General features: G+C 37.7%; 1 protein-coding gene across 1 annotated transcript; it reads left to right on the plus strand.

Moving 5' to 3' along the window:
* The first annotated feature begins 993 nt into the window (after nucleotides 1–993).
* Nucleotides 994–13,242, plus strand: rab21 (RAB21, member RAS oncogene family). The gene is made up of 7 exons (XM_078417342.1): nucleotides 994–1,349; nucleotides 4,339–4,398; nucleotides 5,557–5,664; nucleotides 7,692–7,755; nucleotides 11,321–11,375; nucleotides 11,485–11,573; nucleotides 12,887–13,242. The coding sequence occupies exons 1-7, from the start codon at nucleotides 1,209–1,211 to the stop codon at nucleotides 13,018–13,020; spliced, it is 651 nt and encodes a 216-aa protein (XP_078273468.1). The 5' UTR covers nucleotides 994–1,208; the 3' UTR covers nucleotides 13,021–13,242.
* Nucleotides 13,243–15,743: the final 2,501 nt, after the last annotated feature.

Consider the following 15,743-nt stretch of genomic DNA (forward strand, 5'->3'; position numbering starts at 1 on the left):
TGTCCACGGCTATGGCATAGGAAAAGTGTAGGAGATTTGGAGGGGATTGGGTGATGGAGGCAGGTACTGTTACATGTTAAAAGTATCTAGACAAGCACTTTAAACCCCACTGCACGGAAGGCAGCAGATGAAATTCTGGTAAAGGGGACTAGTGGTAGATGGGTACTTGATGGCCAATGTAGACATGGTGAGCTGAAAGGCACGTTTCTTTACTGTATGACCTGATGACTCAAATATTGGATATTAAGGGTACCAAGGGTATGATGATACTATAGGAAAGTAGTGCCAAAGTAAATGATCAGGCATGATCTTATTAAATGGAGCAGGTGGAAGGTGCCAAGGGGCTACTCCTTTTATTTTGATGTTCTGATAATGAAAAGTGGTGCCGATGAATAAATGAAAAAAATAAGTCTTGTAATCCAATGTGAAATTAAATTTTAATCTTTCTCTGCCGTTAACAACAATTTGAAGGACAATATTAATAATAATATTGATAATAATAATAAGTCTGAAGAAGGGTCTTGACCCGAAACGTCACCCATTTTGTGAATATATTAATAATAATGTTTGGTTGGAAGAGGTACCCCTGGATTGAGAAGCAAGCCACAGGATTTGGAAAAACCACCTGTTTTGAAAAAGGAACCATTGTGGGTTAACTTAATTGACTGGATGAGGAAGCTAACAATATATACATATATATAAACAGTCTGAAGAAGGGTCTCGACCCGAAATGTCACCCATTCGTTCTCTCCAGAGATGCTGCCTGTCCCGCTGAGTTACTCCAGCATTTTGTGTCTACCCATATATATTTTTATGTGGGTATGCGTGTATAAACACACTGAACTTTTTTTCTCGTTTATTATATTGTTTACAGTGGACTATGCTTATTTATTTTTGTTGTGCTGCTGCAAGTGTTTCATGGTTCCATCTGGGGGGGGCAGGGCATTCTCTAGTCTCCACTGGCCCGGGACGGACCCCGCCTCCCGCCTGTCGATCAGATGACGAGCCCCACAGAGCTGACGCAGGAGGAAGGAGACGCCATTAGACGAGGAGGGCGGCTTGTTTACTGTGACTGTTCGACCGGCTGAGCCGCCGACTTTACCCCCTCGCCCCCTCCGCTCTTTCCCCTCTCCCGCCGCCACAACACCCCCTGCTCGGTCACATGTAATTGTACTCGAAGCTTGCTCGGCTTCATTTTCCTCCTGATCATGGCGAGTGGCGGCGCCGGGGGCGGCAAAACCTACTCGTTCAAAGTTGTCCTGCTCGGGGAAGGCTGCGTGGGGAAGACATCGCTGGTGCTGAGATACTGTGAGAACAAATTCAACGACAAGCACATCACGACGCTCCAGGTTCGTCCTTTGGTCTGTCGTTCTTTCCCTCCCCCCCCCCCCCTTGCTTTGGATCACTGCCTGGTTAAAGAGGAACTGACGACTGAGGCCCCTGGTGAGCGAAGGCCTGCTGCTAAATGTCGTCCAGGCTCGGTGATCTTCAGTTTCCTCCACCAGCTCACAGACACAAATACATACAAATGCGACAAGTATGCTAGTCATGTGCCTCGCCCCAGTTCAATTAAAACTTATAACTACCCGCAAAGCTCTTTTACCAGAATATCAATGCCAACAAAACAGTGATCGCCCACTTGGGTGGTGTCGGATATGGTTGTATTGTAAAGAAAGATTTTTGTTTAATTACCGCGCTGACTTTGGGGTGCACGTTTTAACGTATTTTGGTCCTAGATATTTGCTCCGGAAGTGTTCTTTCAGTCTTGAGCCACAAATGATTCAATGATGTTTATTGTGTTTGAATCTGTGGTTCGCTGTTTCATATTGTCTTTTATTTTATATATCATATTTAACATTTCAGAGAGTTGTGAAAGTTACTAAATGACTCAAACTGAGACTCCCTCCTCTAATCCTTAGGAAATGAGGGTGGGGCGTAGGAAAAAGGAAATGAAAAGCTTATAACTTAATTCCAGTCGCAAAAGTCATGCAACTTGTTGTCACCCTCATCATCATCGACATTAAATCTCTGTTTGAAAGCAGTTAAGATCCTCTTGCATCACTTCGTGTAATAAAATAACTTTCACGTGACTTTGGGTTAGGTGATTTTGTTATCAAGTCTGAAGCGTTTGCCACAGCTATAACTTGAAGTGACTTCAGATGTGAATAATGTTCGAGGGTTGAAGTGCAAAAATTACTGGATTCTACAAATGAACCCATTGTTGTACCCCCAAAATGCTGGTTATCATTTTACACCTTTGAGGACTGAAATGTGCAACTCATTAAGTTTAATTTTGCAGATGATTGTTTCAAAACGAATGCAGTCTGTAAAAGCTGCCAGAGGCATGTGTAAATGTCACATTAAAGTTATAAATTGAGCTTTTTATTCTCAGCATCAGTTAAATTCAATTCCTTTGGATCATCACCTCGGTCCAAAGTGTATTCAGGCTCTGCTGCTGATATTGAATACAATTAAAATGTTGCATTCATGGGTCGTAGAAACTGTCGGCAAGGCCAACCTTCATTCCCCACCCCAACTCACTGCCTGAATAAAATGGCTAAATAGACTATCATTGACAACAATTGAGATTCACCCATAATGTTTCATGTTGATGACCCTTTGTCAGATCTGGTCAGGCAATTCCGTTCTGACAAAGTGTCTTTGACCTAAGCCATTAACACACTCTTTCCACAGGTGCTACCTGATTTGATGAGTGTTTCTAGTATTTTCTGTGATGATTAGTTTTTGGCATCTGCAACTTGATTTTCATGAAGAAACTGATAGTCTGGGGCCATGCCATTGTAAGGGTGGCAGATTTCCTTAATGAAGCCGAGAGGTTTTGTACCAATCCGGTCATTCTATTGTCATGATTATTAACTGAAGATAATTTTAACTCCTCAAATTTGAATTTCCCAGCTGCCACAGTGGGGTTCTAACTCATTTTATAGGATCACCAATCTAGGTCTCTGAATGCTGGTTCCATCATTCTAGCAATATGTTACTGTACGTCCTTTCAGATTTAAATGCATAGCATGTTTCAGCAAACGGTTTTTACTTGAATATGTAAATTTGATGCTAAAATAAAACTTCCTGTTCTCTGTTGGTAATAGCTTGTACAATGACTTGTGTTGGCAAATGCCTGCTTTCTGCAGGTGTGGATTATAACATTTTTTAAATGATGCATTTTAATAGTTTTGTGCAGGAAAAATAAAGATATAAAAATTACTTAAATTAACTTAAATGGCATGCTTTTATGTCACGAGAAAATAGTTGCCATTGTTTTTCTTTCACTTAGGGAAAATTATTATTTGGCATCATGCCACCTTCACACAGGTCCAAAATATATTTTAAAATACATTATGGTCTAAATTGCAATTTTTTCCAATAAACTGTTTCTGAGGATATCCAGAGCCAAATGTTTGATTCCACCTATGGAATGAGTGCACACAAATGAGCAGCTTTGCAATCAGCACCAACTTGCATTTAATCTGTGTCTTTTTTTTAGTGCAATATCTCAAGGCACCATAGTATTATGATCAGAAATGCTGATTCTGAGCTACTAATAATAATGTTCAAGCAGGTGATCAATAGCTTCAACAAGGAAATAAATTCAAAGGATTGTACAAAGATTTGAATAAATTCAAAGTATAGAAGGGTTTTATTGTTTAAGGAAGGAGCTTGGTGCCCAGGCAGCTGAAACATGGGTGACGATGAAGCGATGAAAATTGGTAATGCGTGCATTCAAATTCAGAAGAATAAGAAGTCTATCAAGCTGGATGAACTATGGTAGTGCCACAGAATAATTTGAAAGTTAGGCCTGGTTGCGCTGGATGCCAATGAAGGTCAATGTGCACAGCTGCTGAGTTTGAATTTTCATTATAAACTGTAGATCAGAACAAAAATTAAGGAACTCGGTATTAGAATTCAACAAATCTTTACCTGGGCAATAATAGGCTAATGCACAATACATACAAAGCACAAAGTATCTACTTCAGTTTGCACCTGAGGATATAATGCTTGTCAGTGAAATATAGTCAAGCATTTTGAGTGAATATTCTTTAACAGACCTTTGAAAAGATACTATCAGGAACTGAATTGGATCAGTTGACCAGCCATCTCCTTGCAGTGATTTTTTCCCTTGCTCTTGCAAACTTAGTTTTGTTGTTGTTGAAGTGAATGGAATCGAAATTCATTATTTAAAGAACTGCTTACTCTGAAAAACAAATGTGCTCTGTTTTGTTTTAATTAAATATTGCTTTCTTCCCTTTGACTTTATTTAGTGGGTGCTAAGACAACATCTCTAATTTGTAATATCACAAGCCCTTTGTTTGTTCTTAGGCATCATTCTTGACCAAAAAACTGAACATTGGAGGCAAAAGAGTAAATATTGCAATTTGGGTAAGTACCCATGTCTTATATAAATCATTTGTGACCCAATTAACTTGAATCTCAGTGCAAAATGATTTCTGTTTTGTTCCAAGAATACATTTATCGAGTGACAAATCAAGTATTAAGCATGAATTAATTCCATTGGGGGGTGAAATAACTGCTTATTGAGAATCCTGTTTACCTTCCCTCTGGTGTCATATTAAACTTTTATTTGAGTTTCGATGATAACTGATCATTGCAAAGCAGAATTGCTTTGTAATGCTGCAATCACAGCTTAAATTCTACAAATGTTGCACTGTTTTTAAGCACGTCCAGAATTTTCTGATGGTGCAATGTGCTCAGCGAAAAGGCAGAGCATTTATTATTTGTGTTGTTTATGATTGCATATCCATCTTTTGTTCCAAGCCGCTGGCAAAGGAGATAAGTTCTATTCTAGGGTATGAACTAATCAAGTCTTTTTTTGGTTCCATCACTGCATGAATACAGCCTTGGGATTTAGCCAATTTCTGCTCCCTCCTTCCCAAAATGTTCATTCCCAGCTCCAAGAAACGTTACCTTGGTTATTCTTATTTTTGGTTTGTCTATTGTTTAATCTGAGAAAAGCTTTTTAGCATGTTACCCAACTAAAGTTAAAAAAAATCCTTTCTATTACAATGTGCAGTTGGATTTTGACTTCAGAAAGTGATCCAAGAACTTAATCTCCAAGATCCAAGTTATGACATCTTTTCCAGTCACTCTTATTCTGCCTAGACTTGCCTAAGCCATTGTTTTACTTGTTGAACCGGTACAGAATCTTGAAATTGCGTGTATTTTTTAATATTTCAAGATGTTGCAAACCTTGAAAACATGTTTCCTGGTGTGACTTCACAACCTTCACCATCTATTAATTCTCTTAATTAATTGTTCTTCACTATCAACCCAGCATTGAAGTGTAGGTATTTCAGTTTGATTCAGTTCATTGTTAAAGGCTGCCCATTCTGAAACAACAAATGTGCTCCACCTTCTTTTAATTAAAGATTACTTTATTTTCTTTGACTTTATTAAACAGGTGCTACAACAACATCTTTAGCATGTAATCTTTAATTAGACGTAATCTTTAATTTATAAACAAAATATTGTTTCTATTTGGAATTAAAATTTATTCCAAAAACTTTATTTTTAAACAAGGACACAGCAGGCCAGGAGAGGTTCCATGCTTTGGGTCCGATTTATTACAGAGATTCCAATGGAGCCATATTAGTGTATGATATCACTGATGAAGACTCCTTTCAAAAGGTGAGTACTTGACTAAAGTTGTATGCTGTCCTATATTTAATCAAGTGACTGTAATCAAATTGCAATTGTGAAGAAAAATGCAATAATGCTTTCAAGTTTTCAGTTTAAATTTGAAGTAAATGTTTTAACTCAAAGTGTACAAATAATTAAGTTGCATGAGATTTAAGAGCTAGCTAATTGGATACAGAACTAGCTTCGCGGTAGGAAACAAAGAATGGCGGTGGAAAGTTGCTTTTCAGACTGGAGGTCTGCGACTAGTGGTGTGTCTGGGCCCCATTGCTGTTTGTCATTTTTTCAACAATTTGGATTAGAATGTACATGGCATGATTAGTAAATTTGCAGACAACACTAAAATGGGTGGTATCATTGACAGTGATGATTATCAAGAATCACAGTGAGATCTTGGATCATCTGGGCAAATGGGTCGAGCAATGGCAAATGGAGTTTAATTCAGGTAATTGTGAAGTGGTGCATTTGGGGATTTAAATTAGCGCAGGACCTTTGGAGTGGATGCAAGCTTACCCGAATTAAACTCCATTTGCCATTGCTTGGCCCATTTGCCTAGATGATCAAGATCTCACTGTGATTCTTGATGATCATCACTGTCAATGATACCAAGAAGAGCTAGCTAATTGGTTAGTGTTATCTGCAAACTAAATGGCCCTGGGCTGTGTTGTACAGCAGAGGGATCTTGGAGTGCAAGTACATAGATAGGGTGGTAAAGAAGGTTATCGGCACACTGGGCTTCATCAGTCAGGGAATTAGGTATAGAAGCTGAGACATTATGTCATAGCTGCGCAAGAGATTGGTGAGACTGCGTCTGGAATATTGTGTTCAGTTTTGTTCACCCTGCTAGGAAAATTGGCAGAAAGCTGAAACGAGCACAGAGAACATTTACCAGGTTGTTATGATTTGAATGCCGGTGCTACTGGGAGATGTCAGGCAGCTAGACTTTATTCCCTAAAGTGCAGGAGACTAAAGGGCGATCTTGTCGAGTGTATAAAATCATGAGAGGGATCAGGTGAATGCAGAGAGTATTTTTCCCTGGGTCGGAGAATCAAAAATTAGGGGGCAAGGATTCAATAGGAACCTGACGGGCAAATTTTTCATTGTTAGGGTGGTGGGTAAATGGAACGAGTTGCCAGGCGAAGTGGCTGAGGCAGATTTAATAACACTTTAAAGTCATTTACATAGGTACGAGGCTAGGAAAGGTTTAGAGAAAAATATAAGCTAAACGTGGGCAAATGAGGCTAGCTGAGATGCGGCTTCTTGGTCGGCATGGCTGAGTTGGGCTGAAGTACCTGTTACCCATGTTGTGTGACTCTAAAGCTTTTGGTCTTCCAACACAATCACAATAAAAACAAAATGAATACCATTGCCAAGCATTTATAACACTTTTCGTGTACAATTACAATACTGCATTGACATTCCTACACACTTGCTCTTTGATTCATATTGTGTCTGACAGGTAATCATGTGTGTCTCTCGAAGGTGTTACACAAATAGTATGTGACATAACTGAATTAGAAGCAACGACGCAGAAAATTCTCAATGGATCAAAAATCCTAATGCTAGGGAAATGAAATTGTAAAATCCGAGAGAGGTTTAATTTTTAAAAGATACCGTGAATTATTGGTGGTTGTATCCGTTTTATGTCTCGGTTTCATAATTTACCATGGAAGTAGACAAAAACAATGAAGTTTAATCTTTCTGAGTTTTACTCTCATGCATTTTAAGGGATTATGTGTCTTGAATTATCTTCTGTTCATCCTAATCCCCATCACTTTCCAAGATCTGTAGTCCTTTGTGAAAAATCAGATTTGTTTTGTTTTGCATATTAATTAAAAGCTCAGCAAAAAAGACAAAAACAATGAAATACTTCTCCCCCCTCGTGAAGCGGTTGTTTTGATAAACCTATTATTTTCCCTCGGGTATGGGTATGTCTTTTTAAAGAATGCATGCTGAAACTTTGAATAGGTGCTTAAACTATATACTAATATTCACAAAATGTAATGCTCTATTCTCAGGTGAAAAGTTGGGTGAAAGAATTACGGAAAATGTTAGGAAATGACATTTCTTTATGTATTGTAGGTAAGTGTTGCGTATTCAGGAAGTAAATCTTCAACATTCAAATACATTTGTTCTTGGGTTGAATATAAATGCAGCATTAAATGTAAATATTGGGTGTTCTTGAATTATGCCAGTAAATCACTGTTGAAATGGGGTCTACACAGTTCTTACAGATGATTTCATAGTTTGATTCCTGTTTTTCATTTTGTAGACTAAACAGATTAATGTAACGCAAGGTATCAATTTTGTTTTATTTAATTCTTATCTCTCACTACCCTTCAAAGCAAAAATACTTAGATTTAATTGGATCTCATGCTGAAGGACGATGTCAAATCTTTCCCTCTTATTTTTTACTTTTAATATTTCTACATATTAAAAATTGATGTTCTATTAAGGGGAGCATAAAAACCCCATTAAAACTTTAGTGCCAAAATATTTGCAAGTTTGCAAGTAAGGCCTATTTTAAAAGTTGCTTTCAAAGAAGCACTTGAGAACGATATTGCTGTAAGTATTTTAGCTAAGAGAAAGGCATCCTTTGTAAAAGATTGTCAATTTAATTTAAACTTTCTGTAATGGCTGAACCATGAGGCTCTTGATTAAACAGTGTATTCATTTAAAATCCATCATGCCCCCAGTGCCTATCTCTTTTTATAATAATCTAATCTTTTCTTACCACTGTACGCTCTCCCAGGCCTCCAACTCTCCAAGGTATTTTCACAACTTTGATTAGGCTTCTTGCACATTCCTGATTTTAATTGCTCTGCCATTCATAGCTATATTGTAGCCCAAAGCTTTGGAATTCTCACCTTAAACCTTTTGGCCTCATTTTTTAAAGGCACTTTTAAAACTCTTATGCTTTAAATTTATCACATTCAGTGTAAAATTTTAGTTTCAAAACTCCTTCATGTTTTACATAGATACGCTAAAGAAAATATTTTAGAATTTTTCTAAAAGCATTTTTGTTTAAAACACTGCATGAGGAAAGTTCTTGTTACCTATTTCAAGTTTAAAGTTGCTTACAATAAGTCTCAAGATCGATTAAAATTTAAATGACTATCTCCAATTCATTTCTTCAAGAAAAAAAAATTATAATCATTATTGAGAGTTTGTCTTCTAAATGCTACATGTTATCAGTTAGGGGATGGATCCAGTTCCAAATTTGATATGTTTAATTTAGAGATAAAGCGTGGAAACAGGCTTTCCGGCCCTCCCGAGTTCACGCCAACCATCAATTGCCCGTACGCAAGCTCTAGCTTATCCTACTTTTTCATCCCACACACTAGGGAAGGATGTGAAAGTGGGATAACCTAGAGCTTGTGTACAGAAGCTATTTAACCCACAAATCTTTGGGATGTGGGAGGAAGACAGGGCATCCGGAGGAAACCCACGCGGCCACAGGGAGAAAATGCAAACTCCACACAGAGCACCAGAGGATCAAACCCAGGTGTCTGGCACTGTTAGGCTAAATATAGAACTGATTACTTTTAGTACTATAGTGATGAATTTTCCTATTTTATATAATTGGTGCAATTATGACCTTTTGCTCCCATAATTTGTCACAATTATAAGTGTACAAAATTACTTGAAATTATGTGCCTTGGAAGAATACATTCAGCAGAAAAATGTAATGGGCTAGGTTTTATTGAAACTCAGTTTTCTACCTGTGGTCCCTACTTGCTCACATTTGCCCATGATGTACATAGATTTTGTTGACTTTAAACCTGCACTTTAGACAGCAAGGTACCATGAAGCCTCAGCAAAGAGTTGGCCTTAGATGACGCCATACTGCAGCCCCTGCCTTTTCCTGCAGCCCCTGCCTTTTCACAACTATCTTTTGCCAGCCTTTTGTCAAAGCTGAGGGAGTTTTATGACTATCTAAAAGTTTAATATTCAGAAGTGTTAAATCTAGTAAACTTATTGTAATCAAATTTTATATTTAAAAATGAATTGAAACATTTAAAAATCAATAAAAGCACTACACTGAAAATCTTCATCCAAATGAAGACCATCTCTGATCCAATGCCATACCTGAGCAATGTAGAATTATGTTCATAAGGGATAGGAGCAGAATTAGGCCATTCGGCCCATCAAGTCAATTTGCCATTCAATCATGGCTGATCTATCTATCCCTCTTAACCTCATTGGGAAGTTGATTATTCACAGCAAGCGTAAACGCCACTGCTGGACTGCTAGGAACCTTGCATTGTAGCTGAGTGACAATCTAATCTTCCTCTCATAGGAATGGCCAAACCCTGCCAGTTCTCTTTCGTTAGCGTGAATTGCTTCAACTTGGCTCAATGAGGATCCCTACAAATGTTTCATTGTTGTTTCCAGTTATGTTTATTTTCTAGGGTTAACACAAACTGAGCTTGAATGCCATTTAATAGCCCATTGATTTATAACTAGTAGTTTTAATGTCCAATTTGTAAATGGAATGAGTGGAATAATTGACATGGTGTAGGTCAGTCAGACCAACAGTCAGATGCAATTTAGATGTGACGGTAGCAGAACAGTACAATGGCACCACTTGTTGGATGTGCTATTAGCTGTAATTGCTGTTTCGTGTCTCAACATGTTGCTGATAGAAAATAAAATGCTTGCACATTGTTCAGGAAGTTTTCCCAACAACTTTTGCATATTTCATCTTAGTTAGAAAAAATAATACTAATTAGTTGTTGCAAAGAGAGGTAATGAAATATTGTCACACGATTCAAAAACAAAGGGCAACGCTGGATGGGGAGATGATAAAGGAGGTAGGTATCTGTTGAAAATTATCATTAAGAATGAAGACTGAGACACCCTCTTCCTTTGAGACATGAAATTCTTTGCCTCATTCAATGATCAGAGTGGTTAAATGTTTGAAGAGTGAGAAAAGAATTGAACCATGAGAAATTGCAACAAAGTAACCTGATTTGTTGTTGATAAGAGCCACGACAGTGATAGTGCCTCAAATGTTAGCATCTATTCGTCTTCGTTGGAGTTTGAAACTACTGTGACAAATATTTTGTTCACCATATTGAATTAGTTAATCACTGCTTTGTTACGAAGGTCAGAGTTGTTATAATTGGCTGAACAATTAAAATTGTGATGGTTGAACTTTCTCAATATCTGTTGTTTTATTTTCAGTTTACTCGTATACATGTGTAATGCTTAAGATGATTTGTTAGTAAGAACGGTTGCTTTTGACTGGCATTGAGGAAATTAATGGACTTATGGAATGACATGAATGCCGGAATGTTATGTATTTAACAGGACTCAGTTAATTTTGGATCACTGCCCATGATTAACTTGAATATTTTGTAAATTGTAACTTGATAGACGAATAAAACAACACAACAAATGCTATATATACTTGGCAAATCAGCAGGATCTGTGGAGAAAAAAGACCAGGATTATTGCTCTGATCTGTCTTCTGTGGTTCTAATGGATGGTTGTTGATTTGAACTGTTAACATTTTAACTCATAACACACACCTGAGTTTTTCCAGCATTTTCTGTTTTATTTCGAGGCTTACACATTTGCAGTATTTTGCTTTCAAATAGTATTGTACCTATGGTGACACCCTTTAATGTTATTTTTTAAACAGGTAATAAATTAGATCTTGAAAAGGATCGACATGTCGCTGTTGAAGACGCAGAAATGTAAGTGCTTGACAAATTCTGTCATTCCTGTAATGACACTGATCATATTATCTATATTTACAAGAATCATTGTAATTGTTTTGACTTTAGCTGACTTATATTTGTGCAGGTATGCAGAATCTGTTGGAGCAAAACACTTTCATACATCAGCAAAGCTCAACAAAGGAATTGAAGAACTATTTCTTGATCTTTGTAAAAGTGGGTGAAGTTTTGTTGATTGCTAATTAGTGATTGCCAAAAGCCTGTTAGTTATTGTTCCATATCTGTAATGAAATCTCTTTCAAATTACCACTTTTCTGTTTATTGTTGCCAAGAAGCTAAATAGCCTTTACAAAGTGAACACACTTCATAATTTAAGTCAAAATTTCTGAAAGTACTTCTAAAATAGTCAGGCGTGTAAGGATGTGATTTTTTTTCACTTGGATTTCCTTAGCTGCAGAGAGTCTGGCTCTTTTGGGAAGTGTGGAGCGGCTTACGTAGGGCAATTAGTATTTCTGTGTATCTCAAAGTTCACGTTTCCAATCCAAGTGCAAATGTTCTAGACTTGCTGGCCATTATTTCAGTCATTTTCTAACTGCCTTCTGATGCTGATATCATCATGGAATCCAGTGTTTGGGAATTCACCCACTAAACATGTTAGGCTAGATATGCTGTAAGAAGAGAGTATTCCTTTGAATAGAGAGGAATAATCACAAGCGGGCTGAGGTGAGCATTAGTTAATTACCACTTGTATTACGTGAATGTTCTTGTCATCCTTTATAATTTTTTTAATTGCTTTAAATTTGTGAATATTTTGAAATGCTGGACATTTCAAAACATTGTTTTACCAGTTGTCGAACCAAATCTGGCTGTCAGTGTTTTCAGATGTCGTGTTGGACTTGCTGGCCATTATTAAGGTTTTTCCGTGACACCCCCAACTTCTCCAAATGTACCCATTTGTTATACAAGGCCTTGCTGCTACATAAAGTCTTGCCAGTTGAGTTCAACGTGGCCTTGGAGAGCAGGTTTTCAACAGCAGGACACAGTTTTTTGGCAGCAAGTTCTGACTAGAAGTTTTGAATGTTTATAATCCTTTCCAATGTCTTATGCATGCATTTAGAAATTGTGTCATGTTTCTGTTTACTGCTTACAGTCTGAGCTCCATCTGTCCCTTTCCTTTTGCTGCTGTTCTCCATCTTTGGAGCAGAGCATTTGAAGTCATAACTGCAAACAAATAAATTGCTAACATCATTCTCTTATTGTGTTTATGGTCTGCTTATTATTTCTCTATCAAATTGCTCAATTTTGAAGCTCTATAAATGGTGCTGCTTGCTCTCATGAGACACTTTTATTTAATGTAGTCTTTCCCTATAACAAAGGCATCATGCTTGGCTGCATTATCATTGTGAATTACTTTCACACCGTACCATTGATATTAAATCTAGGTGTCAGAATTGTAAACTGTATCCATTTGTAAGTGCAGCAATGCCTCTTATGTACTGAATTGAGATGTATTTTTGTTCCCTATTTAGGAATGATAGAAACAGCTCAAGCAGATGAGAAGGCAAAAGGAAATGGCAATGGTCAATCTGCAGGCACACGGCGGGGTGTACAAATAGTTGACGATGAACCCCAACAACAGAGTAGTGGTGGATGCTGTTCCTAACTGACCAAAACTGTTGAGCTTTGTTTTTGAAATGAAGACTGCCATGTACCACTTCACATTTATCAGCAGAATGTTAAATGTTTTAAAATAACTCATCTTTAAAGGACTAAAAGTGCTAAACAAGTGGAATGTGTGACTGGAAGATTTGGTTTTTGCCTGTTTTACACTTGTGTGGACAGAAATGATCAATGGCCTTTGTCATTAAATTTATTTCAAATTGTTTTTTTAATGAAAAGCTGTATAATTTGCATGAAGCGTCATAGTATGTAGAAGCTCCAATTATATTGTCCTTTTAAAATCAGATCTTTATTATTTAATAACTTATGTATGTGTTGAACAGTATACATTTGGCTATTTTGAACACAATGTGCAGTCAGATTTTCTTTTGAGTAGCGTATTGCACAACATCCTTCACATTGCGTTAATCCTTAATATGGTGAAAATATGCATAATGAATTTCATATTGAATATTTTATCCAGTATACAAAACCTGTATATGTAAGTTTGTTTATTCTGAAAACCTCAATGGAAAGGACTGATATATATTTAAACAATGGTCCAAATTTTATTCCCCAAGCACACTTGGATTTTATTTTTTTGCATGGTCAGTTGATGGAAATGAGTTATGTACAGTGAGAAGAAATTTGGCACCTGGGACCCGAATGAAGCAGGCAAGCAGCAGATCAGAGGATTGCTAAATGAACAAAAATGGCAGAGAAAAGTGTAAATTAGAATGGAAGAAATTCATCTCTATTCTGAATTTAAGAAAGAAAGAAAAAGGAATGCTTCTGAATGGAGAATAATAACTGTTACATTTTGTAAAAAAAAACTAACAATCGCAAAAGGAATGATATTACAGTTATGAAGTATACTTTCAATTTTGGAGGTTATTATTGGTGTTAATTGGGATCAAGAACCCAAGTACGTCCAACTTTATCTAAAAATCATAGTCCTTTAAAAACGGTAAAGCAATCACCTGAAGCCAACAGAACAGATCTGAGATCTTATTACATCTAAAATTCCTGTGCTGTTTTGCTGACAAGCACCTGGGAAAATGCTAGCCTGCATCTTTTTTGCAACTCATCTCTATGCCTGGCCTTGCAGGAGTCATGCCTTTAGTCACAGGATACATGGCTTTAAGGAGGAGTGAGGTAATTTAATCTATGGTTTGAAACATGTATATCCTTAAATCCAACTAGGATTGTCGCCCCAATTCCCCAGTGATCCAGCCAGGAACATGCTTCAAAGTTAACATCGTGTCAGTAACTTGGTGAGATTCGCATTTGCCTTCAGCTAAAACTATTCCTGACAACAGCATCACAATAACTCGTAGTGCTAAGATAATTAAGATATCTCATAATTAGATAAGGTATTTAAGGCAGTGCCCACATCAATCCCAGCAAATTGGAAATTCCAACCACTGGCTGAACATCAGGTTGTTTTGAAAGCCTGTACGCTTAATGATATAGAGTGGTATCGGATTTTACAACTTGGGCATAAAAGTTATCATGTAGTTAAAATCATGCTTATGCCTGAAATGACGAGTGTTAACCTTTTGACAAGATTAGTTTGTAGATGGTGTGTGAGACAGTGAATTCATGCTATTCATAGCGTTTATAGATGATGCAGATAAAGTGACACCATTTAAGTGAATTTCATTTTACACCGTGGCACATTTTTACTGATGGATTTTGCCATTTGCAAGACCTCTTTATTGGCAATCATAATCAGCTGGTGACATCTCTGCCATGGCATCAACTGCTTCTTGCCTGAAGTTGCTGAAAAGAATAAAACATTAAGTACGAGTGCCATTAGTCTTGCTGTTAATTTTGATGAAGAAATCTGGAGCTTTGTTTTTCTCAAGTATATGCAGCTGCTCCAATAAAATTGAATTAGTGCACAAAATTGTCCTTGGAGCAGAACAGGAAGCGTATTTACTTCTGTACACGAATTGGAAATAAGTTTTTGTCAAATTAGGCTTTGAAAATTCAATTGCAATTAGAATAAATGTTTTATGCGTGGTATCTGTGGAGAAAAACTTCATTGTTTTATTTGAATATAGTTTTAAAAGTGTACATGCAAAATTTCTTATTTGTAAATCTAAAGCTATGTAATAAATGCACTAATGAATCATCTGTTATAAAATACTGCTCCATGTTTCCATAATTTTTTAAGTTAAGGGAATTGTGATATGGTGACCCTTTGTGCAGAAATGGAATGGGATGTACCAAAGAAAGACACAAAATGCTGGAGTACATCAGTGGGTTTCCTATCTTTGTCCTGTCCCCTCCCCTGACATCAGGCTGAAGAAGGGTCTCGACCCAAAACGTCACCCATTCCTTCTCTCCCGAGATGCTGCCTGTCCCACTGAGTTACTCCAGCATTTTGTGTCTACCGTCGATTTGAACCAGCATCTGCAGTTATTTTCCTGCACAAAGAAAGACACAAAGTGCTGGAAGAACTTGGCGGGTCAGTAGCATCTCTGAAGAATGTGGATAGGTGACGTTTCGAGTCTGGAACCTTCAGTGTGGAAGAGGGTCACTCAACACAGCTCATCGACAATTGCGCCGACCGGTCTGCAGAGGGCGCCGGCAGAGGCTAGAGCCCCACCCCGCGGCCCCGCCCCCTCCCCGGGTTCTCGGCCCAACCCTTCCCCGCGGTCCCTCCCTGAAACGCCATCCCGACGCCGGGTGCGCGCGCAGCTCGACTGTTTTCCCGGCCGA

Source organism: Rhinoraja longicauda, chromosome 20, assembly GCF_053455715.1.
Source record: "Rhinoraja longicauda isolate Sanriku21f chromosome 20, sRhiLon1.1, whole genome shotgun sequence".
Lineage (NCBI taxonomy): Eukaryota > Metazoa > Chordata > Chondrichthyes > Rajiformes > Arhynchobatidae > Rhinoraja > Rhinoraja longicauda.